Here is a 15,175-nt window from a genome sequence, read left to right as displayed (position 1 = left end):
CCGTTTCAGGTGGAAGAGTACGGCTTCGCTTGGCAGGCAGGTCTCAGACAGGGGAGTCGATTAGTGGAGATTTGCAAGGTGGCGGCTGTGACACTGACCCACGAGCAGATGATCGACCTGCTGAGGACGTCGGTCACCGTCAAAGTGGTCATCATTCCACCATATGAAGAAGGCGGACCTCGCAGGTGTGTTAATATCTGTATGTTGTCTATTTTTATAGGCTAACGGCAGCGGCGGTAAACACAGAATGTGTGTTGAGACATTAGACAGGAGGACGTTTGCAGGCTGTAGTGGATCACAGATAACCGTCCAAGCCCAAGTGAGGTTGTGGCTGGACTCCAATGTGCCGAAAGGATTTTGTGTGGGAGTTGGTGAAAATATGAAGCAAGGGAAGAGGCAGAACTGCATTTGGCTGAGGAAGAGATGCCTAAAGGGAAATAATTAGTTCAAATGTGAATTGACCGTATCTGTTTCTCTGTCCTTCACATCCTGAGAACTCACTCAGCATACTGTCATTTTTGTTTCCCCTCCTCCCACACTCCCTTTTTTTTCCCCTCTTGCCATATTTTTCAACCTTTCATCTACGCTCAAAGCCTTGAGAGAGCACTAAACACCGGGGAGATGTTAATGGAGGGCTCTCGCCGTTGCAAACACGAACAAATAACCAGGAAGCCAAAATCATCTCTTAAATACAGTAATTGTGGCTGACTGTGCGATACTATTGCAGTCAGCACAGAGGCAGTTTAATTGCACCAAGTTACATCCCTTTAACATGCACACAGACGCGCTCTCTCCCCCTCCCCCTCCCTGGTAATTAGTCTTGTATTTCACTCTCTCCGTTTTTCACTCGTGTGCCAAGCAAACAGATTGCATGAGATTATGACCAGAAATACGACGAGAACAAAAGGAGGCCGCAGAATAATGAATTTGGTTGCAATGGTTGATTGAAACTGAAAGCTGTCCCGTTTAAATGAAAAGGACAGGAGGAGGGAGGGATGAAGGGAGAAAGAGAGAGAGGCAGGACCGAGCGTACGGAACTGGAGAGGCGTTGGGAGAAGAGGACATTTTTCAGCACCAGTGAGATGAGAGAAGTGGGTGGAGGAGAGAGAGGGAGAGGGAAGTGATCCCGTTTCGCTGCTCTGACTGGCGTACACATGCAGCAGAGGAAAAATGCTGCTGTGGTGCGTTTGTGTTTGACGTGGAACTCCAGCTGTCTCACCTGACACTGATGAAGACAACTTTGCATTTCAACATGTCTTCGTTCCCTGAGGTTTGTTCTTATGCAACGATACGGATACAACTCAAGTTTGATGTACTCCTTTTATTTATGTACCATGTTTGTTTGCTGTTATTGTATTTCTGTAAGGTCTTGCTAAATATGCTGCCACTGCATTGGTATTTATGAGTGTAATGTTTATATTCTCATAGCATTTTCAAAATATCAACTTTCTCTTCTATCGTCCGTCTCTTGTTGATGATGTAACTGATGTGTGCTGCAGTACACATGTTCTCTTGTTCAGTCATTTCCCAGGCTCACTGAAAATGATCATTAGTTTAGCTGTTTTTCTTGGGAAGGCAGAGGTATAATGATCATTTCTCATCCTTCTGCATCTCATCAGGGGCTGCACGGAGGAGTATGAGATGAAGACTATGGAGCACAAACCGGAGCCGGAGCCTTTGGCAGCCACTTACCGAGCCTCGTCTCGCCCTCCATGGCGGTGGGACAGCCCGCCCATCCCTGCAGGGCTCCACAGTGCTCCCACCCCCCAGCGCTGGACACCCATGGGGCCCCCCCCTCCTCAGCTGCCGCGCTCACACAAAACCCTGGTGCCGGTTCCTTACAGGGAGCCCCAGCACGTCAACAAGAGGTGAGATTCTGAGCGTCAGTGAAGTCACTCGCATCAGAATAGAGAAAAGAACAGACTGGGATATTTATACCACTGTTATTAGACGGTATACGGTCACTCCATAAACCAGATAAGATTTGATGTTTTCACCTCAAAAAAGGTTTGATTATGTAACTCTTAAGGACGGAGCCTTCTTTTAAGGATGATTTTAAGTGGAATTATCCTTTGACAGATAGCTTAGGCTTAGCAAAGACATTTTTGGCATTTTTTTTCCTGTTTTCTTTTCCTACCTGTCAACCTTCAAGATTATTCAATTTCTTCATATTTAGATTGTTTTACATGGTGAAAAACATAACGTATGTGTGTTTTTGAAAATTAGAAGCAATAATATAACAGGCTGAGCATAAGTAGATGTTTTTTATGGTGTTTTATTGGCTTATTTCACCTAAACATTATCCTCTCTGTCTCCTTCAGGCCTGTGAGTTACCCGGAGAACCACTTCACTCTGTCTCCTGCAGGGGGCGACAGAATGCTACCCTACAGAAACCCCTCAGCCAGCTTCTCTTCACCTTCCCCGGGCTTGATCAGCCTCTCCCCAATGGGGCCACCTGGAGTCACACCGGGCCCATTTATTCGCTACAAACCCTCACCTGACAGGTATGTTGTTGGGGCTGTGTGTGTGTCTGTTTTCCCCTGAATGATTTTCGTGCTGGCGTCTGAACGCCGCTCTTTAATAAGGCTCAATAATGTGGTGTGTTCAGATCTGCCGTCGGGCCTGAAGGAACACACTGTCTTCCAGAGGGAAGATCTGTTGTGTGGGTGGCTCTTCCCCACAGCATGGTGCTTGATCACATCTCTCCCTGCCAGAATTTTTTTTAATCACCAACAAACTGTCAAACGAAAAACCCAAATTTCTCCACACATTTTTTTCCCTCTGCGTTTGTTAGCATCTTTATTCATAGATGGTTGTTTTAAACAAAAATGACATTTGCATGAATATGTGAACTAAGCAAATATACTTTCTGCCCTGTGTTCTGCTTGTGAAGGTATGGAACAGGTCAGCGCCCCCTGCTGCCAAATGAACCCCATCTTGGTGTGGACATGACCTCCAGTGGTGAATCTTCCTCGGGCTTCACCAGTCAGGACAGCACCATGGAGCGCTGCAAAACAGGTACCCCCCCTTTCTGCATCACTGTACTCAGTAGCTCCATTTTTCTCTGCATATAAGGGTGGATTTTGGTCAAACCTCCACATTCCAGGACCAGTAGATATTTCTGGTGTGATTCAGAGATGACAGATTGTGTATTTTTGTGTGGGAGGAGGTCCGTGTTCAAATGTGTCAAAAGTAGTTCATCTCCTTTTCCATGAAGGAGGTTGAGTATTATTGGCTTTAATCCTGCGAGTGTCTGTTTTCTGTCTAGAACCTCTCTGGCACGTCCCAGTCTCGTCGTCTAGGGGGCCAGTTGGTGGAGGGGGGCAGAGGAGAATACCCAGACAGGACGTCCCCGGGAAGGAGTCCCCAGTCAGACACTCGAAGGTCAGAATCGTCATCAGATTGCTCAACCTCTTGCTTCTTCATTTCCAGGCCTGAATGGTCCGTTTTTGTCCTCATCAGGGGGAGACTCAGTACTCCAGCCACTCCAGCAGCAACACGCTATCCAGCAACGCTTCCAGCAACCACAGCGACGAGCGCTGGTTTGACGGAGGAGAGCGAGGGGGCGGGGGTTGCGCGGGGGACTCGGCTGACCCCGACCCCGACCCCCTCAACAAGGGGGGCTCGAACGACAGCGGCATCGATGCCTCCGCACCTTATAACAACGCTCGCCACGGGAACATGCCCAACAAGACCATGCACTGCTTTGCTGGCTATAGCGGCGTGCAGGAGCTGTCGGTGGGACGCAGCAGCGGCGGGGGAGACCCAAGGAGAAGAGAGTCCTCGCCCATCGTAGCAGCAGCAACCAATCAGAATAAAGGCTACCGGACGAGGACGTTCCCTCCTCCTGGCTCCAGCGCTGATAAAATGGATGCATTCAAACCTCGGTAAGCGACATCGGCGCCAATGGGACGGCAGCTCGGTAAAGAGGTGGCTGCGCTACTTTCATGAATCTTGCATTTTAGCACCTAGCTTGATGGAAACGCACGCGTACCAATGTTTATCTTGTCCTGTCAAGAGCGTACACGCCGCAGGGATACAAGACCCCCTCCGCTGAGAAAGCGCGGCCCGTCCGTGCCGCTACGACGACGCCCACCTCGGCTCAGCTCAGCAGCTCCGCTCCCAAGGCGTTGTACGGGAAGAGCAGGCAGACCACGTGGCTCACTGACGACGTCGGCTCATCGCCTTTGAGTGCCGCCAAAGGTTCTGACAAAAAAGACAAGAAGTATGTTGGCAGCTGATCCGAGAGCCCACGGCCAACACAAATACTTTAATTAGGACCGACAAGTTCAAAGTTTTAATCGGTATTAATGATTCTTTCTTCAGGACAAAACACCGTAAACAACACATGATGTTTAAAGATGTTAATTAAGATGTTAATTAAAAAAATCCAAGCCGCCAAAACTTTCTGTTTCTGCCGCCTGCAGGCACGTGGACACAAATTCCAAGAACGTTTTTGGGCAGCCTCGTCTACGGGCATCGCTGAGGGACCTGCGTTCCCCACGCCGGACGTACAAGAGCACGATTGAAGACGACCTCAAGAAACTGATCATTATGGACAGTCCGGGAGAGACGCCACAAAGAGATCCAGTGAGGAACCTGTCAGGCAAACCCGGGCGTTGCCAGTTTGGCCACCATGAACCCATTTTCTTCACTCCTCTCTTTTTAGTCTCCACGGCGACCGCTGCAGCGCACCTTTTCTGACGAGTCTCTGTGCAGCGGGCGCCGAGAGGCCAGCTTCGCCAACTCTGATGACCAGGGAGCCCCCAATGACGTCCTCTTCACGTCCACGCTGCCCACGCGCAGACACGGCGTCTCCAACCAGATTCAAGCCAAAAAGAGTGAGTTGACCCGCGAGACGTGACTGATTCTTTATATCTGTAGGTGTTTGATCGCAGCCCTTTTCCTCTCAGTGCCTCTCTCATCCTCCGAGCTGTCTCTCGCCGAAGTCCGAGATAAAGTCCCCCCACTGAGGAGGCTGGATCCCGGGCTGATGCCGCTCCCTGACACAGTCGGCGGACTGGAGTGGTCCAGCCTGGTCAGCGCCGCTAAAGCCTATGAAGGTAAGGCTGTTCTGAAGCCAGGAAAGAAAGTCCTCAGATCTTCTGCTGCTGTAACTCCCTGTGATTGTGCTCCTGCCGCAGCACAAAGAGCCGTTTCTCTCTTCTCGCTGACGGAGCCGCAGACTGGAGCTGCAGACGTGAGACCGGCCACCAGTCCGGTCCAGTTTCACACCCCTCAGACGCCTCGGACCACACCAACATTCAGCGGGTGCGACGCCTTCGCTGTGGCACGGACAAGCGAGTCGCAGGTTCTGTGATCTCATCCAAGTCAAACGCGTCTCCAACGTGTCTCTTCTGCTGTGGTTTGCAGGGACGAGGTGCCCAACGAACTGTCTTCTCGGCTTCACCACCTGGAGGTGATGTTGCAACAGCTCAACACCGATTTAGAGAGGGTGAGGACGATGGTTTTTCCCGCTTTTCTGCTGTTTTTTAAAGGTTTTAGGGAAAGGTGGGTGTATTTCAAACGTCCCTATGCCCACGCTTGCTCTTCTTTGTCTCCGGTCTCCCAGGAGAAGCAGGATAAAGTGGTTCTGCTGGCAGAGATGGCCAACCTGAGACAGAACAACCAGCGCCTGCAGGAGGAGAGTCTGACCACCACCGAGCAGCTGCGCAAGTTCAGCAGACTCTTTTCAAACCTGGACAAGGCGGAGAGCAACCACGAGGCCCACTCCCTCACGCACGGAGCTGACTCAAAGAGGGAGTGATAATGCAAGAAAAGCGTACCATCGGGGCCCCGGAGGGAGGGCTACTGCGAGGGGAATGAGCTCAGTACCCATGATTCTTTGCACACACAGGGTGGCAGATGACATTGTCTCACTCGACGTCCACTGGACTGCCTTAAACTCTAGAGGACAACAAAAGATGCCATTTATTTTTCCAAACAATGCAGCACTCCCAGGAAATCTTCACAACGTGGTGTGTTGAGACGGAGAAGAGACCTTCCCTTGGTGTTCTCTGAGCCTGTTTATTTTTATAAACGCCGATCCAAATGTCTTATATACCTGTCCTATCTAAAACACACGCGCTACTATGCTAAAACCAGAGGAGACCCGACTGTTTCAGAGAAACAGGACATCACCCCGAGAGGCCTAATACTGTTCCTGCAGCCAGTCAGCCAAAAAGTCATCACAGACTGCACATCCCATAATGCGCTACAAGTAAGCGAGGCTCTACAGACATGGTACTATAGAAGCCTGAGGTACAATTCTCATGTATCGATATCTTTACTGTACTGATATTGTTGTACTAAAGAGTGTGTGATCGTGCGTGTGTGTGTGTGTGTGAGATGAACAAACTAGTTTACTGTATCGTGAAACTTTTGAATCCTTTACCTGGATGAGCTGCCCTGTAAAACAAGCCATCAGCGAGCTGACCGTACGCCTGTCTGAAGCTCAGCGATATAAAAGTATGGAATGGAATCCATATGTTTTGCTTTGAGCAGTGCGCCATCATCTCAGAACTGACCTTCCACGCCACGTTACTGTTTTCGTATGTGGACATTCCTAAATGATGTGTGACGGCAGAGTGAGACACCAATTTAACACTCGCAGCCACAAGCTAACACAAGCTAATTGCAAAAGATGAGACATTCCATCTTCAGCAGTTCCCGAATTGGGGCGAAACTAGTTAAAGAAACTAAATTCTGATCTAAGTGAGAACTGAAAGAGTGTGGAGGCGCTGGATGGATGATTACTCTACAGGCTGCATTTGACCTCATCCAAAAACAGTAACGGTACAACACTGAAACTCTATCATATCAATTGTCATCTGTGTTTTGCGACGGCCTAAACGAACTCGACAGACTATTTATGCTACTACCTTGCCTACGATATCTATTTTTCGTACAAAACCGATGTCTTCTGGAGGCTGGTGCTGCTCAGATGAGTCTTATCTTCCTGCATCAGTGGAGATGCTTGTGATACGGCTGAACTAGTTAATCTGACCAATATCATCTCTGGTCCTCTTTGTAAACCTTCTTCCTGGTCTGACTGGAACTGTTAAACTTTAATACCCAACTCGCTCAGGTCCCCCCCCCTCCCCCAGATGCTGTTGAGGGCATTGAACTGCTTTAGAGCTTTGCAGGTCCCTTTAATATTCCTAAACACCTCACATCCCAGATGTTGGGTTGTTCTGAATGGGCCGCTCTCACTGTTGAAGGCACCTTGTCTGCTCACACTGTTCCTCAGCCCTGATCGTTCTCACCCACATACAGAAAAAATAATTTGAAGCAGTTTTTGAAACGTCACTTCTGACGCAAATCACATTGTTCTGGATCAATCTGGTGTTGAGTTGAGACTCCGGCAACACTCCTTATTCAAGATTAGAACCCTCTCATGCAGCTTCACACATGCTGTCATTTCTGTCTGTTTTGCTTACATATTTGTGATTCTTTATATCATTTTTTGTATAATTGTAAGGTATTTATAACATTAAAAACAGCTTCCTGTTGAACAAATCAATAACGCATTATAATTAACAGTAAACTTGTACAAGTAGGTTTGTTTTTAGTTGATAAATATGTTGATAATTTATTTTTTAACGCATTCCCACTGTTGAGGACAAAGGTGAAGATGAGAGGGTACCGTTGTTTTGTTCTTTATTCCTGATCTCTGTACAAAAGCTCTTTGATTTTCTGGCCATCTGTGCTCTGCAAGTTTACTTTTCAGTGTTTCCTTTGGGTTGTAATAACTTGTACATTTTAAAAGTGTAAATTATGTTTTCATTATTTTATAAAAAATAAAAAAGTAATTATACAAGTGCGTTGCCAGCGTCGTGCTGCTGTATTCTAGATGGACCTTTCAAGGGAAAAGCCACAGGCAGATTGTGTCTTTTGCCTTCTGCCTCTGTTGTCCTTTGTCTCCCTAAAAGCATCGTCCAAGCACCCAAGGAGGGACTCGTCCTCCTTCCTCCGTTGACACTGGGCTTTACATAGGTGGGGTGAGCTGTCAAAGGCGTGCCATGTAAGATTCTGAGGAGCAAGAGGGCAGGGTCTCATAGTCAAGGAGTCGGGATAAATACGCTGTATGTGTGTCCTGTTAATGTTACAAATAATGTAATAATTTCCACAGCAGAACTCCAAGTGAAAGAAAAACAGAGAAATTGTAAAACAGACAATCAGAGGATGTGATGAAGAGGTGGAGGGTCAAAGTGATGGTGAAGAGAAGATCTGTCCAAAAGAAGCAGCCAACAGATTTAACCGGGTTGATTTTGTGTAGTGTGTAAATGTGGCCGCAAGAGGGCGCTGTCGCTGCACAAACGAACCTTGGACGAAACGATTAATCCCAGTTTAACCAATCACACATTTTAATTATGTCTGCACTCAAAAATGCTTTTAAAAATTGCAAATCTGACAAATTAAATATCTCAGCTTTTTAATACAAAATATAAGAACCTTTTTTTTTTTTTTACATTTTCGTCTAGTTTTTGATGAAGACGAACATTGCACGGATATTTTAAAAAGTTAGATAAAACTGAGGATCTGGGCCCTGCTGGCTGAGCTGAGGGCCGCACACTGACCTCTGTGGTCTGGCCCTCCCGCCTCTGCTGGTGTTTCTTGAAATAGTTGCTGACCTGTGTGGTTGTGAGGCTGAAAGCTGCTGCGAGCTCCTGCTTGTCCCAGGTGGACGGATATGGTTTAGTCTGGTACCACTCCTGGAGAATACTCCGTGACTTTTCCTAATTAAAAAGAAACAATGTAACAAAAATGTAAACAAACCAATGGATCCATAGTGCTGCTGAAACCTTGGGACAGTAGCTGGTCTCTTTGCCGCCCCTGATAGTTCCTGGAAGAGGGAACTTCCTCCTCACATGGTACTTCCCCACAGCTCCCAGGGGCCGACCCCTCTGCCTCTCAGCCTCCGTGTAGCTCTGAGCCACAGTTGCTGCGGGAGCGGCCGGCTGTGGGGGGAGAAGGGGAAGCACCCCAGCAGCGCGTACAGGTCAGCGAAGCGGCCCTGGTGGAAGGCGATGGAGGCCTTGGCCTTCAACCCACTCTCCAGCTCCCTGGGGTGAGCGCAGGAGGGGGTAAAGAAGGGGGAGGCTGTGGAGGAAGCCCATGAGATGCTGGTTCTGCAAGAGGACCTCGCTCACGCAGACAACCTGCTCTGCTGTGAAGATCATGGCTGCACATCGTCTGAGGAGCACGGCCGCTCATCTGTAAACGCACACACACACACACACACACACACACACAAAAATCACATTTGAATAGGTTTTTCTTAACAAATCAGGAATCAAAGCAGTAGGCAAATACAGAAAATGCACAAAACAAATCCTGGCGTCTGGAAAAAGAAACCTCAGACCTTTCTGTAAATGTTTATTACAATGTCACATAATATAAAAAATAGAATGCATTTGGATATAAAACAGAAAAAACAACAACCAACAACAGGACAGGCACATCATCCCTTATAAAACTATTAAAAACAATTCAAAATACATTATCTTTGGTTACATCTGAAGTTTATATGTCAGGTAGGAGAGTGAAAACATGCTAGTAATGTGCAGAAGCCCACAGAGGCTTTAATCTCTACTTACTTTGGTTAAAAAAAAAAAAGGCTCTTGTTTTACATACAGGACGTTTCCCTTTCAACCCTGATTCTAATCTGAACCAAAACAAGATGTTTTTTATCACCCCGAATGCCACTGAATCCCTTCTGACATCACGGGGGACCTAGCGTGTTTGAAAATGACCTTCCCGCTGTCCGAAAGCCCTCCAAAACCTCAGCGTGACCTTTCAAATTAAAACGAAAACTCATTTCCTATGGGTTTTCTTTTCTCCAAAACATCTTTCAAGTACAAACTACAAACAGATTGATACATGCTTTAAATAGATGCACAAAAAAGGACATACAAACACGTATAGGGTTTTTTTTTCCTAAATCGGACACTGAAGTGTGTGTTTATGTACCAAAATGGCCAAAGTTTGACTGCTAACGACAGCAGTGAGCTCTGCTGGTGGAGGGAACATCAGCCCCCCCCAAAATAAAGGAGCTTTTCCTGAAGTTTGAGCCCAGGATTCTCTGGTTTACTTTACAGATGCTCCACCAGGTCTTCCAGGTTCCCACTACAGCAACAGAGGACCGTCGTCGTAGCGACGCAGCGTAAACATCATGAGAGACAAAGGTGCAAAATATACAGAGACTGGAGGTGCGACGATGTTTCACACCGACACACGAGCACGGACACGTGCGTCCCAAAACGTGATAACAACAGTCCAAAAACATCAATCATTCAAATAAGGCACTCATTAGTGATCATTTTGAAACCGACACACGATTTCAACGCTCGGCATTTCAGACAAACATAAAAGAATTTCATTTAAATGCGCTTCTCCTCTAAATGCACCACTCGGTGCCCGGAAACGGGCCGACGCACGTTGCATAGAGCACGAACCCTTGTCCCCATCTTTGAGGGCGGCCGCCACGTTCCAACGCAGTTCACCGACAGACGTGAAGCCCGGCGCCAGACCTCAGTAACGTGTCATGAAATACTGTTTTACGTGCCTGGAGAAATCACCGACACGGGAATACCTGAAGGAGAAACTGTGTCGTGAAGAGTTGCGTCAGTAGAAAATCTAATCCCGACTGTTCCCGGAGTGTTTTTGTTGTAGTGAAGCGGTGTAAAGAGTCACCTCGAGATTTTTTGAGCTTCAGAGACGCTGTAAAAAAAAAAAAAAGAGCTTATGTTGCGTTTCCTTTCCTTTTTAGGAACTCTATCGTGGCCAAGCTGATGATTTCCGCTTTCCTGGATTTGTGAAAAATCAAGAAAGGCACCGACGGCAGGAGTCGCTACATTTGTAAAGGGGGAATCCTGGAATATGACGGGGACCATCCTGCCTTTTCCAGCCCAGAGGGAGAGGGAGGTGGTCCGAAAAGTCCTCCCTAAGTTGTTCAGGTCGACAGGAACGTCTGTGACCGGCTGAACCTTTCGCTACAAGCCCAGCTCGTCGTCCACAGGGACGGACTGGAGCTGAGTGAGAATCTTGGCGTCCCCGTCCATCTCCTCTGGGTTGTCTAAAGCGGAGCTGGTGTCCTGCTCCGGCGAGGGGCTCCCCAGCAGCAGCGACTCCCCCCCAGGCAGGCCCAACAAACCAGGGTCCACGGGCAGGTCCGCCTTCCCCCGGACGTCAAACAAAGTCAGACCGGCCGAAGAGGAGAGCGGCAGGGGGCTCCAGACCGGCTGCGGCGACTGGGTGTTGGAGGTCACGCCGCTGTACATGGGACTGAGGGTGAGCATGCTCTCCGGGGTCAGCGCAGTGGGCGTGGCAGGACCCACGGAATGGTCCAGCGTGTGGGGGGACGGGATGGCGCCGGTCTCTGGGGTGCCGTAGGGGGGAGACTGACTGATGAAGTTCAGTGGAGGCGACGCGAGGCCGCTCGGGCAAGAGGTCACGACGGGGGCGGACGGGGTGAGAGCCAGACTCGCTCCGTTAGAGGCGGGCGGAGCCTCGGGGGCGGGTTTCAGGGGCAGACTGGTGAGCTGAATACCTGCCGGGATGGTCAAGATCAGCTTCCCCTGCTGGACGCTCAGGTAGGGGCTCCCGCTGAGGAGAAGGTTACCTGCCCGAGACAAAGCAAACAGTAAAAACAGGGCTCAGGCTAAAGGAAAAAGACAACAGTCGTGATCTCAGCGTACCTGGAGGAGTGGAGGGCAGCTGGATGATCCCAGAGTTCAGGAGCTGCACCCCAGGGGCCACGCCGCTCGGCGAGCCCACGCTCTGATGGGGCCTGAGCTGGTTTATCTTCAGAGGGGCCGGCGCAGCCGGTCGCGCCGCCGGAGCCGACGTCAGGATCTGCAGAGGCACCCCGGCGGACGGGATGGACAGAGACGGGCCGGCGGGGACGACCTGCGGGAAAGAGATGCTTGAAGAAGTCTGAAGAGGGGAGACGGGCACCAGCTGCGGCATGGAGACGGGGACAATCTGCGGGGACACGGCGGCTTTGGGTTGGGGTGCTGGGACGACTTGCGTCGGGGGGGAGATCGAAATAACCTGCGGGACCTGGATTTTGCTACGGGCGGACACGCTGGTCGGATCCCTCTGCTGGGGGAGTTGAATATTACCCAGCTGGGAGACAGAGACGATGGTGGTGGTGCCCGTGGGCAGACTGGGGGGAGCATTCTGCTGCTGCTGCACCGGTTTTTTAATTATGTTCAATGTCTGATTCTGGAACTGAGAAGCTGTGGAGGTGAGGGGGGCTACTGGGACCAACTGGGGACACTGGGACAGCTGGGCTCCTGAAGGCTGCTGGACCGGTTGGGATACTGGCACCCCCTGAATGGAAGGGACAACCTGGGGGAGGGAAAAGACCTGAGGGATGGAGGTGGCGGAGGTGACCACAGAGCTACTATGGTTTAACTGGGAGCCGGCGGTGGCGAAGACGACGTACTCAACCGGCTGACTGGCGAAGGACACGGAAGACGTGGACATCACCACGCCGGCAGAGCGGGGGAGAGCGAGCGGGGAGGCCAGAGCCGGCGACGGGGGGGACAGAGACAAGGAAGAGGACGATATCGTCTGGCTGCTGCTTTCAGAATCGGGGACGCGGATGAACTCCATCTCCACGCTACTCTCCGCCTTAGACGAAGCGGCGGACGCCGGCGTGGGGTCGGTGCTCAGAACCACCGCCGGAAGACGACTGGACTTGTCCTCCATGGACGCTCCCTCTCCCGCGGGAACCGCATGCGGCTGCGCGTTGATGCTAGGTTTGGTGATCACCTGAGCGCCGTTCAGTATCAAAGGCGAGTTGGTCGCCACCGGATTCAGCGTGACCGTCTGGCAGTCCGCCATGCTGAGCCCGTTGATGATGACGCCGGCGCCCGCGTTGGAGATGAGGGAGTTTCCGTTGAGGAGCAGGGACTGGGCGCCGGCGAGAAGATTCCCGGACTCGTTGAGGATGAGCTGACCGCCGGCCCCCGTGGTCAGCGAGATGATGGGCGCGCTCAGCCCGGCGGGCCCCTCCGCTTTGTCGGGGACGTCGTCCATGGGGCTGGCCTCGTCCTCGGTGCTGTGGTTCCCATCAGACTCGCTGGGACAGAAAACAAACTGAGACAGTTAAAAAAAGGTGAAATTTCCAAGAGCTCAAAAATACCCAAAAGAATTTTTAAAACCAGATTCAAGCCACTTTTTTTAGTGGATGAATATTGAAGGACGGTGGTTTTTTCCTGTGGTTTGCCCTGATTTTCTGCTCAATCCGCATGGGCGTGTAATATAAACCATCCCTTTGTTGGTTATTTGGCTCTTATTGGCGCGTGGTGAGCCGATGCCTTCAGTCTGTGCAGGTTAATGTGTGTCAGCGGCCTGGATAACCACAGACCTCAGGTCTGATAAGATAAATCTGCCATTCTTCTCCTTATCTCCTCTGCTGCCTGGTAACCGCTGGCTGTAAATCTGCGGCCCTCTGGGCTTCAAAGCAACTGGTTTGATGTTCTTCCCTCCTGCGTGTTCCCCACCCCCACAACCCTTATTAGATTACTCGTTTTTGCTTTTCCCCACTCCAGCTCCAGTCGCCCTGCAGGCCTTGGGCAGCAGTGCAGGGTTTTCGGGAAACGTGAGCCCCGGTGGGCGCCTGGATCTCACATTTCATAACAAAGCAACATGCTCCTGCTCTCGGACCTGCGGGACTTCGCCGCTGTCAAACCGAACCTTCCGTGTCCGTCGACCGTGTCCCGTCCCACGCACCGGTTTTAGTGCTCTCTTTTTGGTCAGTTTTTAATCTTTCTCGCCGGCGCCTTTGTTTTGCGTTAGGGTTTGGAAGTTTGACGCACGGTGCGCGCGCGCGCGCGTGTGTGAGAGAGAGACCGAGAAAAGACTGAAACCACTCGCGCACAAGCAAACAAAGAAAAGTTGAGGACAGACTTCGTCTAAATGTAAACCGGATCCACGAGAGCGGAGTGGTCGGGGTGTTGGTGTGGGGCTCTTGCCTTTTGCTGTGGGTTCCGGACGGAGTTCGGTCCCTCTGCCTGCGGTTCTTGAACCAGTTGCTGACCTGAGTGAGGGACAGTCCGGTGACTTTGGTCAGGTTTTTCTTCTCGTCGGGAGTGGGGTACCTGTTTCTCTTGTAACACTCCTTCAGTGCGTTCCGGGACTTCTCCTTGAAGCAGTACACGGTCTCCTCCCCGTCCCAGATGGTCTTGGGTAAGGGGAACTTCTTCCGGAGCCGGTACTTGTCCACTGCGCCTAAGCTGCGGCCCCGCGACCTCTCCGCCTCCTTGTAGCGGGCTTTCAGGTAAAGGTCCTGCAGGAACCCATGGTTAGACGGGTGAAACGCGTAGCTCTCCAGGATGGCGTACAAGTCTTTGAATTCCTCCCGGTGGAAAGCCACCAGAGCCTGGGCCTTCAGCAGGGTCTCGTTGCCACGTAGCAGCTCGGACGACAGAGGTATGGTGGAGAGAAATCTCCACAGGCGCTCCACATTGCCCGCCTGCAGGAGGGCCTCGCACAGACATGATATTTGGTCAGTGGAGAAAGTCAGAGCCGACTTTTGGAAACTTTGAAGCAGCTGTTTCGAAATTTCGAGCGGATCCTTCTCCTTTTTGCAGTCCGTTCCCGCTGGCTCCTCTGGGCTGTTTTTGGATTGTTCCGTAGACTCCAAAGACAAGGAAGCCATTTTTACTTAAACTTTTTTCCTCCAGTGGTTCCTCCTCCCTCCCTCCCTCTGCTCTCTCCCTCCCTCTGCTCTCTCCCACTTCCCGACGTCGACCAGACCGTCGATGTATGTGACTGTATGGCACCGGTGACCACGCCCCCTCCATAGCATAAGAATGACCTAATATGCTTTTGTTTAGGGTCCCTCTCCTATTATTAACATTATTGTTGTTGTTATTATTAGTGGTGGTAGTAGTAGTAGTAGTAACCTTGTTATTGTTGCTGTATTGAATGCGTTGTCTTGAATATTCGCCTTTATTTTTTTTTTAGCTACGTCGCACGTCTTTATCTAATATGTGTAATTGCCATATTATTTCAGTATTTGCTATGACTGTTCCGTGTTTGAGGTGGATTTCTTATGCAAACACTGCCAGACACATTCACTGGCTATTGCATCCACACTGCACACAAGACAACTTTGTGTTTTACACTTAGGTTCGGGTCGAAGTCTTTGAAAAGGATAATA

At 50.3% G+C, this 15,175-nt stretch overlaps 3 protein-coding genes across 5 annotated transcripts in view; 1 reads left to right on the top strand and 2 right to left on the bottom strand.

Annotated features, from left to right (window-relative positions):
- sipa1l3 (signal-induced proliferation-associated 1 like 3) overlaps positions 1-7,819 on the top strand; it is a 34,557-nt gene extending 26,738 nt beyond the window's left edge. For both annotated transcript variants that reach the window (XM_003968422.3, XM_029843256.1), the window contains 13 exons: positions 10-185; positions 1,620-1,868; positions 2,322-2,504; positions 2,894-3,018; positions 3,269-3,384; positions 3,463-3,887; positions 4,019-4,225; positions 4,428-4,590; positions 4,670-4,841; positions 4,914-5,063; positions 5,145-5,271; positions 5,374-5,455; positions 5,573-7,819. In XM_003968422.3, the coding sequence (XP_003968471.3) occupies positions 10-185; positions 1,620-1,868; positions 2,322-2,504; positions 2,894-3,018; positions 3,269-3,384; positions 3,463-3,887; positions 4,019-4,225; positions 4,428-4,590; positions 4,670-4,841; positions 4,914-5,063; positions 5,145-5,271; positions 5,374-5,455; positions 5,573-5,767 (2,370 nt within the window). In that variant the 3' untranslated portion in view covers positions 5,768-7,819. The remainder of the gene's footprint in view (positions 1-9; positions 186-1,619; positions 1,869-2,321; positions 2,505-2,893; positions 3,019-3,268; positions 3,385-3,462; positions 3,888-4,018; positions 4,226-4,427; positions 4,591-4,669; positions 4,842-4,913; positions 5,064-5,144; positions 5,272-5,373; positions 5,456-5,572) is intronic.
- An 8-nt stretch (positions 7,820-7,827) lies between these two features.
- On the bottom strand, positions 7,828-9,725 carry LOC115251539 (homeobox protein six1a). Its single transcript, XM_074084925.1, is given in 5 exon segments — positions 7,828-8,031; positions 8,634-8,738; positions 8,805-8,929; positions 8,932-9,131; positions 9,697-9,725. Coding segments are annotated over 5 exon segments (642 nt in total). The 3' UTR covers positions 7,828-7,848.
- Positions 9,362-14,770, bottom strand: six5 (SIX homeobox 5). Of its 2 annotated transcripts, XM_029843549.1 has the most exons (4): positions 13,986-14,770; positions 12,781-13,090; positions 11,700-11,910; positions 9,362-11,623 (listed from the first exon to the last, which is right to left on the bottom strand). In XM_029843549.1, exons 1-4 carry the CDS (start codon positions 14,669-14,671, stop codon positions 10,995-10,997), a joined length of 1,836 nt encoding a protein of 611 aa, XP_029699409.1. In that variant the 5' UTR covers positions 14,672-14,770; the 3' UTR covers positions 9,362-10,994. The 2 variants fall into 2 exon arrangements, with proteins under 2 accessions (XP_029699409.1, XP_003968472.2); XM_003968423.3 differs by having other exon boundaries at positions 11,700-13,090.
- Between the last annotated feature and the right edge of the window lie 405 nt (positions 14,771-15,175).

This window comes from Takifugu rubripes, chromosome 11, assembly GCF_901000725.2.
Source record: "Takifugu rubripes chromosome 11, fTakRub1.2, whole genome shotgun sequence".
NCBI lineage: Eukaryota > Metazoa > Chordata > Actinopteri > Tetraodontiformes > Tetraodontidae > Takifugu > Takifugu rubripes.
The sequence above is the reverse complement of the archived record's forward strand: the minus strand, read 5'-3'. Positions and strand labels throughout refer to the sequence as shown.